Source organism: Zonotrichia albicollis, chromosome 4, assembly GCF_047830755.1.
Source record: "Zonotrichia albicollis isolate bZonAlb1 chromosome 4, bZonAlb1.hap1, whole genome shotgun sequence".
In the NCBI taxonomy this organism is placed as follows: Eukaryota; Metazoa; Chordata; class Aves; order Passeriformes; family Passerellidae; genus Zonotrichia; species Zonotrichia albicollis.
In genome coordinates, this window is record NC_133822.1 from 20,323,235 (window position 1) to 20,343,143 (window position 19,909).

At 36.4% G+C, this 19,909-nt stretch overlaps 1 protein-coding gene across 2 annotated transcripts in view; it reads left to right on the plus strand.

Annotated features, from left to right (window-relative positions):
- Positions 1 to 19,909, plus strand: part of GNPTAB (N-acetylglucosamine-1-phosphate transferase subunits alpha and beta) — a 39,499-nt gene that overhangs the window by 18,253 nt on the left and 1,337 nt on the right. The window contains exons 8-21 of one of the 2 annotated variants that reach the window (XM_074539027.1): positions 1,647 to 1,808; positions 3,461 to 3,640; positions 4,591 to 4,761; positions 6,454 to 6,577; positions 7,545 to 7,748; positions 8,693 to 9,801; positions 10,798 to 10,997; positions 11,277 to 11,496; positions 12,494 to 12,607; positions 13,331 to 13,416; positions 14,282 to 14,380; positions 17,111 to 17,278; positions 18,809 to 18,899; positions 19,489 to 19,546. In XM_074539027.1, the coding sequence (XP_074395128.1) occupies positions 1,647 to 1,808; positions 3,461 to 3,640; positions 4,591 to 4,761; positions 6,454 to 6,577; positions 7,545 to 7,748; positions 8,693 to 9,801; positions 10,798 to 10,997; positions 11,277 to 11,496; positions 12,494 to 12,607; positions 13,331 to 13,416; positions 14,282 to 14,380; positions 17,111 to 17,278; positions 18,809 to 18,899; positions 19,489 to 19,536 (2,976 nt within the window). In that variant the 3' untranslated portion in view covers positions 19,537 to 19,546. The remainder of the gene's footprint in view (positions 1 to 1,646; positions 1,809 to 3,460; positions 3,641 to 4,590; positions 4,762 to 6,453; positions 6,578 to 7,544; positions 7,749 to 8,692; positions 9,802 to 10,797; positions 10,998 to 11,276; positions 11,497 to 12,493; positions 12,608 to 13,330; positions 13,417 to 14,281; positions 14,381 to 17,110; positions 17,279 to 18,808; positions 18,900 to 19,488; positions 19,547 to 19,909) is intronic. The other variant, XM_074539025.1, reaches the window with a different exon arrangement.

Below are 19,909 nucleotides of genomic sequence, written 5' to 3' on the forward strand. Positions count from 1 at the left end.
TCCTGTATGTGCTTGGAATATTATAAATTAAAAACTACAGCATACATGCTATGTTAGTGGGGGGTAAATGTTTGTTATAAATCTAAGTAGGAGTTTGTAGTACAGGTACTCATTTTGCCAAGTTTGGGAGCAAGTTAAAGAGAAACTAAATGTTCTTACATGCTTTCAAAGCTCTAACATGGTAATATTTTTGGTTTGTTGTATGTATGATTTATGAGAGAGATTCTAAGGGACTGTGTGACACTGTTGTATTGCTAAATAAAGCACATGCCCAGTGCTGGCAGCTTTGCAATCTGCAGCATTTCAGTGCTGATATTTTTGGAGGTTGCTGCCTGCAGTCCGTAACCATGCCTCAGCCATTCAGCTACTGAAGCCATCCTTTCCACCCATAAGTTCAGATGATTCCCTGGAAGGTCTGAGATTTATCAGATTTTTCTAATGACAAGCCTCATAAGTCAGATTGAAAGATCTCAAATAGCATATGAGTCAAAGCATCAACAGCTTTAAAATGTCACAAGTGGAACAGCTGGTCTTGATAAGGGAAGGGTTCTAACTCTGGGACAAGTGTTGTTTTAAAATGAGCAGAAAGGATCAGATTTAAAAAAAAATAAAACCACTTAGAATTGTTATGATGGGAACTGTGATGTTTTTGGGTTTTTTTGAACATGATTATTCAAATTTGATAGCTTATGAATTGCATTTACACTGAAAATTTGGTAGAAGTGGTTGTCTTATGTTGCCTGAAGGAACAAAAATTAAGCATAGCATCAAATAAATATTAATGATTAACTGTGTTTATTCTTAATTAGACTGTTGAATGCACAGACTTGGAAAATCAAAGTGCAGTCCTGCTTTTAGCTTGATTGGGTCTGCTCATCTTACTCTGTATGGTAAACACAGCATTGGGTTATGCCATATTTTGGGGAGCTGCTTTGATGCCCTATGATCTGTAACCTACACTCACTGTTAGGGTGTGTAGTGCAAGCCCTGATCCTGTGCATTATGAGATCTGATATACAGACTTACTGGTGGCAGGAGATGAAAACAGCCAACAGATCAAACAGTCCACAACTAAGAAATGACCTTAGCAGCACATTGGCAACCAGCACTAAGGGCTTGGAGACCCACATGGATTAGCTCTGGAGCCCTTTGTATCTCAGATTTCAGAGCTGTAGGTTGAACTAACTGTAAACTATTCTGAATGTTTCACACTTCTGACAGTGACAATACATCAGTACCCCAATTTTCTGGGAAGATCATTCCTTGTTTAAGATGGGGGGGAAAAACAGGACAATTATTTCCATCACATAATATAGTGTTGATAAAACATGAATTCTGTTATTGGAGTGACAGAGAATGGATGGGGACTTATTATTCGTTTACTCCTGAAATATTTAAAACATGAAAAAGTTTACCATTGCAGGATCATTGTGTAGAGAGACATTTAGTTTGCAAAATGAAAATTAAGCATAACATATCTTTAAATGTTGTTTAGTTCCCATTTTACTACTTCTTTTTGTGTTTTCATGAAATTGTAGCTCTTTAAAAGCAGTGCTTACTAGTCATTCTTCTAAGTAACTCTAGTAAAAATAATACAACAAAAAGATGGAAGAGTACTGCTGGAGTTGTTTTCTCTGCTTGTATAGTTGCAGCTCTATTCAGAAGCCAGTGTGGCTCTCTTACAACTGAATAACCCCAAGGGTTTCCAAGAACTGAGCAAGCAAGCAAAGAAGAACATGACTATAGAAGGGAAAGAATTGACACTTAATCCTGCTTATTTGCTGTGGGACCTCAGCTCTGTCAGTCAGGTGGGTAAATTCTCTTACAGCAGGTAAATGCTACAACATTTTACAACTGCAAATAGACGCTAACTAGTCAATGACAAGGAACATGGGATTTTTTCCAGAGGCTTGGAAGTTTTAAGAATCAAATATTTATTAGCTTGTAAGAAGATATCACAAGAACACTGTCCAGTTCTCAAATAAGTGGGAAAGAAGGATCAAACACTGTGATACTTAATTTAAGTTTTCATGTTCTCTACTTAGTGAAAAATGCTGCATATATTCTGATAAAGCTGTGTGTAGTAAAGTCCTGAAAGGCTTCACTGATCCTGACTGGCAGATAAGCAGGCTTCTTGTGTGGGGAGATAGAGGGTTTTTTGAACAAACATGATTGTCTTGTTCCCAATATATTTCTTAAACATTTTTTGCTTTGCAGCATCATTTATGCTGAGGAAGTGCTAATGGCTTCTCTTTCAAAAATGTTGTAGTCCTGAAATGCAGATGTCTGTAAGAGAGGAGGTTTACTTTAAATGCTTCTCATACAATGAAGGATGTTTGGTTTAAGAACAGAAAATTAAATAACATGGTGTCTGTTTCAAGATAAGATATTCTTTAGTCTTTGGGGTTTTCCTTCTGCTGGAATTTAATTTTTAACAGTAAATGTCAAGTGGCATTGTTAGTGTGCCCACTCCTGAAAAGCTTGTAGTCTGTCTTTATATCCTGTGGCCTGGGCTTTTGAGGAATTCTTCCTGGTTAATACCAACCTTGAGCTCAAGCTTTATATTTCCCCATGTTGAAATTGGGGTTTATTTTGTGCATGGCTACCTAGCCAATGGCTGCTGGTGCTGCTAAAATGTTTTCAGTCGTTACTGTTTTGTGAATATGAAAGCTGCATTACTGTACGTATTAGAAAACTTATGTACAGTGTGAGGAATCTGCAGTGAAAATGGTAATTATTATACAGTCAACTATTTTCTTGAGTTTTCTCTTTAATTTGTGCTTTAGAAAAGTTCCTTTTAGGCAGCCTTACTTGTTGGTTTTAGGAGAGGTCATTAAGCTCTCATAAAAGTGAAAAGAAACACGTTCCAGTGTCCTAAACCTAATTTTGTTACCTAACTGGTAAGTTTCTAACTGAACAGTTTTCTGTTTAATAAAAATATATGGAAACATATGGCTATTTGATAATAAATAATAGGCTAAGTTCTGTTAATTTTCTCCTGCTTAAATTCTTTAAAATAATAGAGCAGGGGATAATTGAAGAGCAGCTACATCATGACACTTCCAGTATATCTATATTAGGTGACATTTATATACAGCTCATGATGCAATGAACTTGAGACTGGATTTCTGAAAGGTGATGTTACTGGTTTGAAATGTAGAACGGGGTGTTTTTCTGCTTCATTTCTCAAGAACTTCTTTCAGCATGGTCAGCAGACATCCTAATGATACCAGGTGCTCAGCCAGTGATGTCAGAACACTGCATTGTTCACCTTGATAATTTGGAATAATGTGGTTCTTTATAAGAATAATGGTTATTATCAATGTACTTTTTATTTTTGAATTTTTAAGTCCAGAAGTGCTTATGCACCCATATGCCAAAGCACACTATCCTTACCTAGCTGGATCAGAGCTTTAGTGCCCTATTTAAAACCTAAGAAAAGATTGTTTTCTTTTTGTAGTCCAAGCAGGATGAAGATGTCTCTGCCAGCCGCTTCGAGGACAACGAGGAGCTGCGCTACTCCTTGCGGTCGATAGAGAGACACGCGCCCTGGGTGCGGCACATCTTCATCGTCACCAACGGGCAGATCCCTTCCTGGCTTAACCTGGATAATCCTCGCATAACTATAGTCACACACCAGGTAAAATTCAGCAGCACTGCCACTCTGAAAGGGCCAGCAAAGATATCCTGTTTGATTTGAAATGCAGTTATTTGGCTGAAGGTGACAGCCTCTTCCCTCTCTCACCCAGCGTTTTATCATGCATATCCTATTTGTGCTGAACAGATAGCTGAACATATATCAACCCTGTATTTAGTACACACTTTCAAATATTGAGGCTTCAGCTAACATATACCCATGTCTAATTTCCTTACAGAGTCTATTTATAAAAACCTGGGGAGAAGAAAATGGAATCTGAATCTATAAACAGTCTCTCAGAACCAGTAATAACCTAATAAGCTTGTGTTGAGACAGGATGGATTACAATTACTGTAACTAGGAAGATGGCTACAAAAAAAGTAGCTATGCATTCTCAAAATGATATTTAAAAAGGGAAGAGAAGTCCTTCAAGCTTCCTGAATAAGTGAAACCAAATTCTCTAGGAGCATATTACAAATTGAGGAGTAATTTTGGTATCTGAACATGCCATAGGAATTCTGCACAACCAAAGTGCTAAAGAGATACTTACTCAACTTTTCTGCTGTCTGCTGGTGAAGTTACTTGAAAAAGATGGAGCAATCCTGACTTATTGAATGCTGCAACAGGTGCAATTTGCTAGAAACTTTGTGCAGCTTGAAATTAATGAGAATTATAAATGTGTACTCTGAGCCTGGTCCAGTACTCACTGAAAGAGGAGTGTGAGAAAGTTCGTGACTTTTTGAGCAATCAGATGCAGTTTCTTAGTTAAGCAGAAGAACTAAAAATGGTTTTGTGTGGGAAAAAAAGTTATTCAAGTATTTTTTTCTTTGCTTTAATATCTTTTTTCTTTTGCATCTATCCTCATTCTTAATATTTTTTTTAGTAGATAAGTATCAAGTATTTGTGTACCTGACTGAAATAGTTTTTGGTTGTTGGGGATTTTCTTCTTTTAGGAAATATTTCAGAATGTGAGTCACTTGCCTACCTTCAGTTCACCAGCTATTGAAAGTCATATTCATCGTATCAGTGGCCTTTCTCAGAAGTTTATTTATCTCAATGATGATGTTATGTTTGGGAGGGATGTTTGGCCTGATGATTTTTACAGTCACTCTAAAGGTCAAAAGGTAAGCCTTTATGACAAATTATTTTAGCAGAAGTAGAATTTTTCTTCTCTAACGATAAAGGAATGCTGTTTTGAAAGGGAGAGCACTAACTCCCCCTTTTATTTCTAAAGGTTCATTGTATTTAACTAGACAACTGTTTGCTAAGGTTCTGGGTGTAGAAGGCTCTTCTCTGTATTCATATGTAAGCTGTGTTTGTAAGATTAATTTTTCATGTTCACTCCTACATTAGTGTGGTTATAATGGTTCCTCTGTCATGATTCACTTTAGTTTCAGTGTTATTCTCTAATTCTCTTACTCCCTGTTGGAGCACTGGTAAGACTGAAGTGGTGTTTGGCAGTTGCCAGTCCTCCTTCCTTGCAATTTTTTTTTTTGGTGGGAAATACTCAAAACAAACAAGAATTGTCTTTTCTGTGGGAACACTGAGGTCAGATGACATTTAAACTGGTCCTAAGTTTACCATTAATTGCATCTGTTTAGACACCCATAATATCTTTGCCCAATTTGTATATAATCATATATAGGTATGTGTATATATATATATATATACACACACACAATGTATATAATTGCTAAAATAATATATATTGTTCCAGGTTTATGAGTGTAAATTAATTTAGTCTTTCAGTAAACCCATTATCAACAACTGGGGTTTAAGCAAGGAAAGCAGGCTGAGGAAACATGAGCTATAGTTATGCATACACACTCTGGCTGCCAGCAGAATTTTCATCCATTAGCTTGATCTACAAGAGTGACATGGAGGAAGAAAATGAGGATTTATGTATTATTCTTTCTATTAAAGCAGTGGGTACACAAGGCACCAGAGATCAATGAATTAAACATTTTATGCAGACAGATGTGCACACAAATACAGAAGGGCTGGGCAAAATTAGTTTAAGCTACATTAAAATAACTGTTTCAGTACCTGGGGATGTTAGGAGACTTTTAGTTGTTTTAAATCTTTAAGGATTGAGGGATATAACTGCAAAACCATATTGTTACAGCATCTGTATTGTTCTTTAGTTATTCATCCCAGTTGTGATGATGAAGTCAGCTTAGGTGCGGTGTTGTTTGTGATAACCCAATCAGCAAGTGCTACTGTAGGAAAACGTGCTGCTAAAATCTTTGAAAGAATAAATTCTAAAGGAAAATGTGTGGGGTTTTTTATGCCTCCTCAGTTGAAAGAACACACGCATGCACACTTTTTTTTATCCTGCCAATTCTTAGGATTATTTAAGTCATAGAGGATGAGATGCTTCAGGGATTATGTTCAACATGTGCTGCTTATCTCATGACTGGTTAGTAATGAAGAAACATTTTGAGTCAGGAGAATGAGTGAGCTGCAGAGCTGTTTCAGAATTTAAGTTCACCCTTCCTATCGGAGAAAAGAGAAGATATTAATTTTAATTGGAATATGGTTTGCAGAAGTAGATTTGGGAAGTCCTACTTTCCAATTCTGCATGTTGCTGCTTTGTTCTGTCTGTATGGCCTTGGGTATTCTTCAGTTCTTCCTTCCCTTTGAAAGAGATAACATTTACTTCACAACAATGGGGTTTAAATTCTATTTACAAAGTTCTGTGAAATCTTAAGGCACTGCACACAGGGAGACACTACTGTAAATCTCCATATTCAAAGAAACAAGCTCAGTTGACTTCTATTTGCCAGTCCTTGTCTCAGACTTTAATGTTGTTGCAGGTGTACTTGACTTGGCCTGTGCCAAACTGTGCTGAGGGATGTCCTGGCTCATGGATTAAAGATGGTTACTGTGATAAAGCCTGTAATAACTCAGCTTGTGATTGGGATGGAGGTGATTGCATTGGTAAGACAACAATGTTGAATTTAGGAAAAGTGAGCTGTTTGTTTTTCCGGACAGGAATAAGTCTGTAAATTGTCTTTTTCATGTAACTGCAGTATTTGCCTCCTTTAGTAATAAAAAAAAGTTGGCTTACAGATTAAAACCTTATTTCTTGCAAACTACAAATTTCTATGGAAAATGACAGGAAATAATAGGACATAGGATAATAATTCTTTAGGTATTAAATTTGACTTGTTGAATGGAGGGGTTTTGACATTTAAATTATTATATATTAATATGCTAAATATATTAAGTATATTAATTATTATAATTATATATAATTACACATTATATAATATACAAAATACTTATTATAATATTATTTTATATTAATATCCAATAATCAACACTATATTATAAATAGTATTTTATATACAATATTTTATATAATATTATTTTATATATAAGCTAAATGATATAAATAAATATTTTATTATATTAATATAAAATAATTGATATATTAATATATTAACTTATTTATTAATATACCAAATATTATATACTTGGACTCCTAATCCATATAATGGATTGTGAAGCTGCACTATTAGTTCCTAGACCAAATTTTCAGGACTGCAGTGTAATAAAATGAAGTGGTACTCCCAGATTGAGGAAGTGATGCCTTTCTAGGAGACTGCAAAATCAAGACTGCAAGCCCAAGGAGTAGTAAATCCATTTTCTGCCTGCATTTTTGAAGTTGAGATATGTTGGCACTTAGGAAACAAGTGAAAAGGTTATCCTAAGCTTCTACACTGAGTGTAAAATCTGTAGTATGCACAAACTCTCAGAAGTCTAATTAGGATTTGCCCCTTTTTAATTTCATTGATGATTGTTTGGTCTTCAGTCTAGCTTTAACATGGTGGCCTTAATGTGGCTTTCTTCAGTAATTTGAAATTCTTACTTTTGGTGGGTGTGGTTTTTCTCTTTTCTCTAGGTAACAGTGGGGGTAATCGCTATGTTGCTGGTGGAGGAGCAGTTGGAGGCATTGGGAATGGCCCACCGTGGCAGTTTGGAGCAGGAATCAGTGGTGTTTCATACTGTAACCAAGGCTGTGCTAATTCCTGGCTAGCAGACAAATTCTGTGACCAGGCCTGCAATGTCCTCTCATGTGGATTTGATGCTGGTGACTGTGGCCAGGGTATGTAAAAAGCATTGCTGATGAGCTTCCTGTGGGGATTTTCTTGAAGTGCCTGACCTTTCCTGGTTCATCATTACTCTCAGACTGTACAATGTCTGTACAAGATGTCCTGTACAAGCATCTTTACCTGACTAAGGACAGCTGAATTGATGATGCCTGTAGCAGTTAAGAAGTTTCAAGAACCTTTTTAATGCTGACAGTGTGAGTTCAAGTCTGGCTCTGGGCTCTTGCCAAAGGCTGCTTTGAGTCACAAGTGAACTTGTCTGAAGTTCATTTGGATATGAAAGATTAGCAAGGAGTGAATAAAGTGATTTAAAGTGCTGTCTGGTATATGCAGAAAAAGATTTTTCCTCTTTGAAAGAGCAGAGGCTCCCCTGCGTTTCAGCTGGGACAAATGTGTTTCTGGTGATTCTGTTGCTAGCAGTGAGCTTTTGTTCCTCTGGGAGATGACAGATAATCTGTGTTCTGATGTGAGAGGGAAAAGTTCCTTTCAACCTATCTGATTTTGAAAAATTCAAATCAAGATGCAGCACTGTAGCAGCGAACTCCAGCTGTTCTAACATTACTCTCCTAAAATGTGGCAGAAATGAAACTGGGGCAAGTTGCTTATGACTGATAGATAATTTTAAGTGAGGTGATAGTAAGACACTTTAGGCTCTTCAAGTAGAGATTGAAAGAGTGGTGAATTATCCTGGCTTTTAGAATTAGCATGGGAGCATCTGGTAGCATTACATATCTGAGTATGTTCTAGTCATCCATTACTGAAGATAAGTGAGCAAGAAGCTGGAAACTAAAGTGTTCTTTCACAAAGCTGTCTCCCTGTTAATATAGTGACTGTAGCTGGGCATATTACTGTTAAAAAAAGAGTGAAAGATAAATGTTACACTGAAAATTGACATTAATTTGTTTTGTTTGTTGTTTGGGTTTTGGTTTTTTTTTTCCAGATCACTTTGAGGAAATGTACAAGGTGATGCTTCAGCTTAATCAGACCTACTATGTTATTCCCAAAGGTGAATGTCTGCCCTACTTCAGCTTCAGTGAAATAGCCAAGAAAGGAATTGAGGGCTCATACAGTGATAATCCAATTATCCGACACGCTTCAGTTGCTAACAAATGGAAAACTATCCACCTGATCATGCATAGTGGCATGAACACAACTGTCATCTATTTTAACCTTACATTCCTAAATAAAAATGATGAAGAATTTAAAATGCAAATAGCTGTTGAAGTTGATACTAGGGAGGAACCCAAACAAAACACAACTTCCATGCAAAAATCTGACTCTGATTTTAAAAGTGTAACTTCAGTACCAGAAGCTGAAATGATATTTGAGGATATTCCAGAAGAAAAACGCTTTCCAAGAGTCAGGAGACGTAGAAATGGCACAAAAGAGAGTGTACCTGAAGAGTTGATAATCCCTTCAGTAAATGTGTCTCTTCTTCCTGAAGATGTCCAACTAGAACTGCAGAAACTGGACTTAAAACTCCTAAATGGTGATATAACTCAGAAAGGATATAACCTATCCAAGGCTGCTCTCCTGAGACCTTTCCACTTTTTAAGCACAGCAAAGAGTATTGTAGGCCTGGAAAAAAAGGGCATGGATAATCATTCAGAAGATCAGAAGAACCAGAGCAGCTGGGAGAAACCTTATAAAGATGTAAATGATGACAAAATAAAAAGAGTAAAAGCAAAGGAAGACGTTCCTTCGAGGCTTATGGGAGCAAAGGGGACTGTTGTGACAATGGGCACAAATAAACATATTTCCAAAGTACAGCCTAAAGCCACACTTCCCTCCCAGAGCATGGGGAAAAGAAATGAAACTCGAGAAAAAGTATTGAATGCACTCATATTACGGGAAACACAGAAATCAAAACATACTGGGAATTTGAATACTGGAGAAGACACACAGGGGATGGAAGGAATAAAAGAGCATGAGCAGGTGGATGCAAATATGAAGGAGGGGCCAGTGGGGAGAAAATTACAGTCTTATGCTGGGAGTTACCAAGGCTTTTTGCCATGGGAGAAAAAGAAGTATTTCCAGGACCTTCTTGATGTGAGTATCTTAATGTCATTCCTTACTGGAATAGTTGCATCTTTCTGCATTTATTGGAATGTTGTTCATATGATTTATACATTTGAAGTGTGCTTTGCTTTTGAGGCAATTGCTGGGATTTTTTTTTGAAAGATAGCTTTCACATAAAACATGACTTGTTTATGATCTGTGCCTCTCTTAGCTAGGTGGTAAAAGCCAAATAACTATTCTTGTTCTCCTTCTGCCACCTTTTCTTGATCAAATTCATTTTTTGTTTGTTGTATGTTGTCACAGGGCTATTGCTCACACACATAGCACTATAACAGAAAGGTAAATTTTGTTTTGATTGCATTTATGCAATTATGGATTCAGGTTTAAAAAATGCAGAGAATAGGTATAATGATAAATAATTAAATTCTAATAGTTAAATTGAAAGTCTGCAAAGAAACTGCTTATCTAGATTGTGTCAAGAAAATGTATAGGAAATTTCCTCTGCTTCCATCCCAAGTTTTTTGGCAGTTTTGAAAAGCTCTAGAAGACAAGATATTGCACTTCAGTTGGTAGCAGCTGCTTCACCCTATTTCACATAGAAAAGGGCTGTGTTTTAAAAATACCCTCCATGTTTATCTGAGATTGAATTCTGCATGAAGAACCTTTATATTAATAGGATTTCAGTTTATCAAATATGGATGAATAATCTGCAAAAAAAGGCAGTATTACAAATAAATCTGATGACAAATAGGGCCCTAAGTGTGTGTGAGGTGTCAGAGCACAAATATTATGGGAAGCCTTTTATGGAGTAGTTTACCTCAAAGTATGAAAGCTTTAAGGGAAACTTTCTTTTATTGCTTTTTAAAGGAAGATCTAAGAACTATGAAGAAAAACATTAAAAAATTCTCTTACCAGTTTCAGGTATTGAAAAGTTGGCAGCTGGCTGAAATATCATTTTTTCTGTGTCTAGTGTTTTCTGACTTTTTCAGTAATATAACCTAGATTTATGTCTGTCCTGCTCTTTAGGAAGAAGAGTCATTGCTCAAACAAATGTCATACTTTACTGAAGGTAAACATTTTGGAAGGCAGCTGAAAGATACATTTGCTGATTCCCTTCGATATGTCAATAAGCTGTTAAACAGCAAGTTTGGATTTACATCTCGCAAAGTCCCTGCTCATATGCCTCACATGATTGACCGTACTGTTATGCAAGAGCTCCAGGATATGTGAGTGTGCTTTTGCTTGGAATAATGTCAAAACTGTGGGAAATTCTACCTTTCTGTTGCTTTGCTGTTTAACACACAATTTTCCAGTGTGTTAATGACTACTCATAAAAATTATATTTTGGAAAAGGAAATAGGAAGTTTTTTACAATATGGTAGTTGTATATCTCAATACAGTGAGGTTTTTGAGGCACTATTGAAATTTTGGATAAGAATTTATTTTTAGGTAAGGAATGTTTTCTTCAAGAATTTAGGGTGCTAAATGAGTTTTCATTCTTATAGGTTTCCTGAGGAGTTTGACAAGACATCGTTTCACAAAGTGCGTCACTCTGAAGATATGCAGTTTGCTTTCTCATATTTCTACTATCTTATGAGTGCAGTTCAGCCACTGAACATTTCTCAGATCTTTGATGAGGTTGATACAGACCAGTCAGGCATCTTGTCTGACCGAGAGATTCGCACACTGGCCACGAGGATCCATGAACTGCCATTAAGTTTGCAGGTACTCTTTCCTTGCTGAATAACTTTTAGAACAACTCCAGATTTTATCCTTGCTTGTAGCATCAGTAACATTTGGCAATTTTTAACTACTACCTGGAAAATACAGCATTGTGTTCTAATTATCATTGTTTGGTTGTTTTTTCTGTGGAGCTTTTGATTCCAGGAGAGTAAAGTATGCAGTTTCAGAAAAATGTCTCACTGCTGTCTAAGTTCAAGAAAACAGTGTGAGTTTGTCCAAAAAAAAGTTCACTGCCAATACTTGGATCCTGCTGTGCTTACTGTAGTTTCTGCACATAGTAAAAGATAGTTCTTGACCTGAGGAACTTGTGGCCTAAAGAAAGAACTGAGAAAAAGGATATAGCAAGGAAGTCTTACTAGTAATTTGTATGGATAATGTACAAAGACTCATGCTTCTGTTCTTTTAGAGACATGATTTTTGTAGAACTTGCATTCTTAAACATAGAAGTAGAGAGAAAAGTGTGCTGGTTTTTCTTGACAGAGAGGAAATGACACAAACCAATGAAACAATTTGTTTGTGACGCAGAGCTCAAAATTGTTTGCATAGTCAAAACACAGCTCTGCTTTAGTGCATTCCTGGCCTGTACCTTAATCAGAAAATCTTCCTGTCCTTGCAGTTAACTCTTCTGTTTGTTTGCCTGATTTGAGATTTAATATGTCAGTGTTAATTTGGAAACTCTGTATCATCCTGAAATTATTAGTAAAGGTGTGCTCTTAATTTTAAATGAAAATGACATTAAGTCATACCTTATCTGGTCTCAATTAAACTCTGTACTGAGCATTTGCTTTACTTTATAGGGAGTCCCACTGACTTAGCAGTTACTGAAATGGGATCTGCTGAATATTAAGTCTTCAGTGGACAGTAGCATGGAAACTTACGCAGTTAACATGAAATACATTTGTGCACCCTGCATTTTTAGAACTATGTTGGTGAGAAAATCATTAGGATTTTAAATGTTTTCCCCCTTTCTTTCTGTTAGGATTTGACGGGTCTAGAACAAATGCTAATAAATTGCTCTAAGGCTCTCCCTGCCAACATCACTCAGATCCATGTTATTCCTCCAACTCAGGAAGCATATTATGATCCAAATCTGGTAAGAAACATTGATCTTAAAATATGCTTATTTTCTTTCCTGAGTATGTATTTACTTTACTTTAAAAGCTGGTTTGATTTCTAGAAGGAAAGTATTTACAGAAATTACTACTTTGTATGTACATGAAGTGTTATGAAATGAAAATTTTACAGGCTGCCTCCTAACTTACTAACCCTTAATTTTCTTTAAAAGCAGAGAAAAGCTGAGATTTAATATGTTATTATAATTGAGATTTAAAAAAAAAAGTCATCCTTGTTAAGAAAACTTGTTGTTGCAAACCAAAAGATAGGAAGCCCAATACCTCTCTGACTAGAACTTTCTAATAAGTGTTTATCTGAATTATAACCCATGTATTCAAAAAAGCACTCTAAAATCCAAAAATTTCTGTTGTACAGAGATTGCCTGTCCAGTTTTACTGGTGACCTTTGTCAGAGAAATATCAGACAGCTGTCAAGTTAGTTAGAATTTATGAGTATTTTACTGAGAATGAAGTTGCAATGTTTTTGCTAAAAAATAATTTGTAAAATAGGAAACTGTGATGTTACGCACCATTATTGTTTTGTTTTTTCCCTCCACAGTTGATAAAAAATCTGTAGCTTTTGATTCCAGGAGAGTAAAGTACGCAGGCCACTCCAGCTGTAATACAAGTTTTCTTACAAAGTACACCTTTACAACACTGTGTAATCTTCAGTAACCCATAATCTAAACAGTGTTTTCTTCCAGCCTCCAGTGACCAAAAACCTAGTGACTAATTGCAAACCTGTGACTGACAAGATTCGTAAGGCTTACAAGGACAAAAACAAATACAGGTATGTTGTGGCAGTCCTGTGAAAAGAGATGCTTTGTGTTGTAAAGCCATAGGAGGAGGGATGCATACACACATAACCCAAGACTGAATGTGTGTACTAACAAGTCTTAGCTCAAGCTATTTTAACAGTAGAACTAAGGAAACATACTGTTGTTAACTTATGTATGTTTCATTGTGCAGAGTGTTGTGGGTTTTTTCATATTTTGCTTAGTGGACTAAATACTTCCATGTTACTTTGTGTCATCTTGGGCCATTTCCTCATTTGTGCTGTACAACAGTAAGCCAGAGTATGTTTGGGTGGCTAGAGAGTGAATGCAGTTCAAGTGGCACATCAAGAAGGAGACAGCCTTCCTGTACCTAGAAGTTGTAAATCTACTTCATACTTCCTTCTGCTGAAGCTTAAAAAAAGAACAGAAAAAAGCATTTTAACTACCTTGTGCATTTCCTGTGAGATGGAGGAGTGACACTGGTGTGAGCTTTGTAAGTGGAGGAGGGTCTCAGGTGAGACTTCAAGAAGCCTTCAGGATACTTTCTTATATTAAGATAAGTGAATTGAAAAATATAAGTGTGGTATCTACCACTAGTAAGACTGTTTACCTGGAGTCAAATTATGTGCTTTCTCTTAGAATTCAGATCTATGATTGATAGGTAACCACCAATCTATTAAATCTACAGAGAAGTGATTCTATGCAAGAGCATTAGCTGAAAAATTTAAATGTATCAATAGAAAGCAAATGGCAAATTTTAATGAAGCTTGGCCAGTCAGGTTAGAAATGTTGCTCAAAAATATTAAATACAAGATTGATATTTATGGAACCAGACTTTAGGCTGTTTTATTAATGTATAAATATTATTTCAACAATAAGGTTTGAAATCATGGGAGAAGAGGAAATTGCCTTCAAAATGATTCGCACAAATGTTTCTCACGTAGTTGGTCAGCTGGATGACATACGGAAAAATCCAAGGTATCCTGTTTTGTGATTTGTGTGAAGTTGTGAGATGGTTTTAATTTTGTCCTGGTTTTGTCTGGTTTAAAGAGTCTGATTTGACTCTTTAAACTTTTAGTTTTTTTTAAAAGATAATTTATTATCATGTATTTCTGAACTGTGTGTTTCGGGGTAAGACAAATTTGAACCAAAAGTATTTCTGATTTTTTCTCTCTGACTGAAGCTGACTCATCTCTCTCTTATGCCAGGGTCTATCTCAATAATTAGTTACAATTTTATTTACCTAAAATCTTTGAAAACTTAGAAACTTCAGCTATTTTGAAGCTTTTTACCTTTCTAGAGGACATACAGTTTATATTGCAGGCAATTTTATTTTAAAGGAATAACTTTTTGACCTGCTTTATGCAGGTATTTTACACTAGGAATTAGCTGTGGGTTTTTTTGTTACTAAATCAGTTTTGCATATTGATTGTGCTTTCAAGCTCTTTTACTGCATGGAAAGAATCTTGCTTCTGTCTTCAGAAAACCAGTTTTCTGCCAGTTTAATGAGTTTGGCTGCAAGAAGAGGTGTGACAAGTGTCAAAAGGCAGAGCAAGGAGGAAAGTAGAACCAGGTACCTTGGGCCAGGGAAGGTGAAGCCTCTTTGGGTCACAGAAAGCTGTTGGGTAATCTCAGCTGCCTGTAAAGCTATAGCATAATTTGCATTTGTGGATAAAGAGTAGATTCCTGCTTTCCTCTCAACATTTTTGCTGGGTTGTTTACTCAGAAAGGGAAATGCTAGTCTGGAGGCATTTTGCAGCTGAAGGTGGTTTGTATCTATCACTGTTTTTTCAAAGAGTGCCTTCTGGCTACATAACTCCTGCATTCCTGTAGCCACAATGATCCATTTTAAAAGAAAAGTAGGCAGTGCTCTAGCTCATCCTGCTGCTTTGTTTTCCGTCTATATTTCTTTGTCTGCTGTCTACAAGTTGGTTTTTTTTAAAGGTAGGGGTGATTTCAGGTCTTGTGAGGCTCAGAGAGGCCTCAGCAACATAAGTTTCTCACCTTCAGTGTTCACAAAGTGAGGAGGAGTCGACTACCTGGGCTCTGTTCCTGTGAAGAACAGTGCAGTACTGTAGTCTTACCTTGTTAACAAAGGAGAGCTGGCACAGTTATGTAGGCATGCCGTTTCCTTCTCTTTGCCATGTTTTATTTGCAACAAACCACTAATTATAACTAGTCTCTAAAAGCAGGTTTTTAGTGCTTGTCTTGGAATGAACTAAAAGTGTCATTCACTTACTGATCTCCCAGGAATGTTTGGTTTACACCCTTAAGGCAAAGTGAGTGTTAATTGTCTAGGCATTAATTCTGCAATATCCAAAGAAGTATAATATTTGGTTTCTTTTGGATGAATTTAAACAGTCTTTCCATTAGAAATGGGCTAATATCCTCATCAGTCCTGTACTTTGCTGTGTGTAGCAATTTCAGTCTATAAGCAGTATCTCTTTTCCATGAAGCTAAACAGGAATATACACTCTAGGAACAGCTACTGCATTCCCAGGGCTAATGAGCTGCCAGTCAAAGGGATGAGGTCAGGTGTAGTCCAGAGTTAACTCCCAAAATGCTTAGAGTGTAGCCATGATTGCCATAACCAGCTGCTTTGCACAGTATTATTTGATACAGGAGATGCAGCCTGCTTGTTTTTGGAGAGCCATATTTTATCTCCTCAGATGTAGCAATTTGAATGCCTGGTCATGCCCTGTATGTACTTGTCTAGAGCAAGGTGACCAATTATGCCAGATGCAGTACCTTGCCATTCAGTGCTAATTCCCTGTGTGGGCTCATAGACAAGCTCCAGAGCTCTGCTTATTTCCAGATTCCTGTACAAGTCTGAGCTTTGCTCTTTGGAGCACACCATACTACAGAGAATACAGCTGACCAGAACTGCTTATTTACAAAGGTTAGCAGTGACAAGGCACATGTCATCAGATTCGATTTCTGCCTCCGGGGAAAATGTAGGGGTCTTGTATCTCACAATAAAAATAAAGCACACAGCCTTGCCCAAATGTGGGAAGGGGGATTTTTGTTGTCAAGCACCAGGTCAGAGTGGCCAAGAGTACATAGCAGTCTAGCACACTAGCTGCTGCTTTAGTTTCAATTATATAAATTGTCTGTGATTCAACAGACCAATTTATATAATGTGCTCAGTAAACTAAAGCCTAGGGACCAAGCTTTGCCCTCTCTTATACAATCTAATATAGTTATGTTGATTTTGTCTAAAGAGTTCAGCATGCACACTAAAATAATTTACTATAATTTATATGTAATAATAATTATTATTATTAAATAATAATATAAACACTAGTAATTTACTATGTTTCCCTCCTACAGTGGAGCTCACTTTGTTATTTAAGAGACTTTACTCATGATAATTCAGATGTATAAAAATCCTTACCCGGATGGTAATGCTGTTTTCAATGGGCTCTGGGATGGTGCACACTCTAGTGCCCATTAGATGGCAGCATTACATAATTTGAATGTGGCCTGTCACTGGATTCTCCTGAGGTATTGACTTGCTGTCAATCCTAGTGCTCTTAGAATTAAAATAAAATTATTTGAAATAATGCAACAATAAAAAATATGTCTGTTTGATTTTAAAATTATATGATTTCAATTTTGTTTTAAAGGATTATGTTTGTGTTATTGGCTTGGCAGTACCTTTCCCATATTGTCAAGGAAATATTTTAACAATGTGATCTTGTTTCCTAGAAAATTTGTTTGCCTAAATGACAATATTGATCACAATCATAAGGATGCACAAACAGTGAAAGCAGTGCTTAGAGATTTTTATGAGTCCATGTTTCCCATCCCTTCCCAATTTGAACTGCCAAGAGAATATCGGAATCGTTTCCTTCACATGCATGAACTCCAAGAATGGTACGTTCCACAAGTTCTTCTCAAGTTATTCTAGTGCAGTAATATATACTAATATATATATATATATACCTAAGATACTCTTTAATAAGCTGGTTTTCCCCCAGTATTGTCATGAAAGAGTTAACAGTGAAAATAGCATGGTGAGATTTGAATGAACTAAAATATGAGGTCTGCAGGATTTGGGTTTTTCCAGTGCTTAAACAGTCATCAATATTTTCTAGGTTCCTAACCTACTGCAAACAAAAGTTGTTGGTTTGTTCCTTTTGTGTGCTTTTTTTTAAAAATAAACCAGGAATTCTAGCTTTCTTTAAATGTAAAAAAAACTCCAAACCATTACTACATTTCTGACTAAGTGACTTTTTACAATCTGTCACATAGCAATAACCATCTGGATAAAAATCAGAAAATATATATATGTGCCTCATTTCTGTATAATATGCGAAATTTTTGTGTGTGTTTATCTCTTGCCATTTTATAAATAACAACTGAAGAAATTGGAGTAGTTGACTTGAGAAGACCAGCAAAACATTGACAGATGCAGTGACAAAAATGACACAAGACTAACATAAGTAAACCTGTTGCTGATCAGCAAATCATGAGAAGTAGCTGTTAATAAGAAACCAGAAAGCATTAGAGGATCTCTAGGAGGAACCAGAAGGATTGTAGGTGTCCTGTAGTGCTACAAGCCCTGCTGTATTAGTGGTGGAGGGAGCAGGGACCAAACCCATTTAGCTTTAGAAATTCTGCTGAAGGAGGAAACACAGTGTTGGCTCCCTTTTAGAGACCCTCCATCAAGTCTTGTAGCTTCAAAAAGATTGTTTATTTTGTCTTGTTTGTAGCCAAAGATGATTCTACCAGGATGTGTTAAGGCAGGTTAAAAAGCTGGTGGAAATCAAAGTATTTTCAGAATCACAGGACAGCATAGGTTGGCACAGATCTCAAAAGATCATCTGGTCCAGCATTTCATGGGAAAAGGTACTTAGACTATTTCCTGCCAGCTCTCAAGTGTCCTGGCTACAGGTATATAACTGTAGCACGTAAGAGAATTATAGTTTGGTCAAAAAGGATATAGAGTGATGCAAAACCACAGTTGCCACAAGTAGATGTGGCACTTGGGGATGTAGCTTAGGCCTGGACTTGGCAGTGTTAGCTTAACAGTTGGACTCAATCTTTGAGGTCTTTTTCTCACCTAAAAGATCCCATTATCTAGAACCCTGAGCAGTCATTTCTTGGAAGCTTCCAGTGGTGCAGACTCTACTGTCTCTGGGGAGACTGCTCCAGAAATGATTGTTTTGACTGTGAAGATGATTTCCTTTATCAAGATGAAACCTCTCCCAGTCCAACTTGCAGCTCTTGGCCCTTGTCCTCTCTATGTGGCTCTTTGTGAAGAGAGAGCTTACATCCTCTTTTTGTTCATCCTTTAAGAAATGGAAAAAAAAAACTGTCTTTGCATGTTTTGTGGAAACTCTATAAATATTTGCATTTATGATATATGAAGCTGTTTTTCTGTTTCCCTCTATCTTTCTCCAGGAGAGCATATAGAGACAAGCTCAAATTCTGGACCCACTGTGTTTTAATAACACTTATTCTATTTACAGTCATCTCATTTTTTGCTGAACAGGTAAAGTTAATGTCTTCTTATCAAATATGTGTAACGCTTAACAGATTGTAGAATCTTCAGAATAACATTGGATGGATTTTTTAAATAGGTTTTGAAGAGTAGATAGGATTTTTCTTTCATAAAAGTAAAGATGTTACATGACTCATTAATAGGTTGCTTTAATTTTTAAGTCACCATTTGAGATTCCTTGAAAAGAGAGTCATATGGGGAGAAGGAGAGTGGCACCTTCTCAGATGCCTTGTGACAGTAAAGTCCATCACCAGTGTGCTAAATTTGGATGCTCAAATTTAGTAATTGTTTTTGAAATTCTTGGCCTGTTAATATGGATATTGGTAGAAGTGTATATTAAGTTAAGAGGAAGAAAAATTAGTCCAGAAGGGGATCTTAAGTTTCTTAAAGGCCTTATCAAAACCTCTTCCCTAAGTAATTGATTGCAAAGATTCCTACTGAATTCAAAAGGTTTTGAATCTGACTAAAGGGGAAAAAAGCCTTGACTTCTGCAAGCTTAAAATGGATTTCTTGAACATGATTAGTCCTGCTAAACTCAGAGGGAGTCAATGGAACAAATCATATGGGTAATTCTTTGCAGGTTGGGGCCTTAAGTAACACTTTCCGTGGTCTGATGAAGAGGGTGTAATTCTTGAAAGGTTGGCTTTTGATTATTATTTTTTCCCACCTGTAACTTTTGCATGACTCTTTCCCTTGATTTTCAGCCTTTTTATAGATTAGAAAACTCCGTTAGTAACTTGGTTTTGGAAGAGGATACTCAACTCAGTGGTACAGTTAGGAATCTAAATACCATTTTAAGATGCCAGCTTTGTGCTGATCTTCTAAAACTAGAATGTAGTCTGGTGTTAGTTTAAATACACAAATTACCTTTTAAAATAATCAGAATAAAGGCATGGTGTATTTTTTCACTTTCTGCTTGTATTCTGATTATTGAGACGTCTAGTGGAAATGTGCACATCTGATGAATTGGAGTAAAAAATGCCTTTCTGGTATAATCAGAA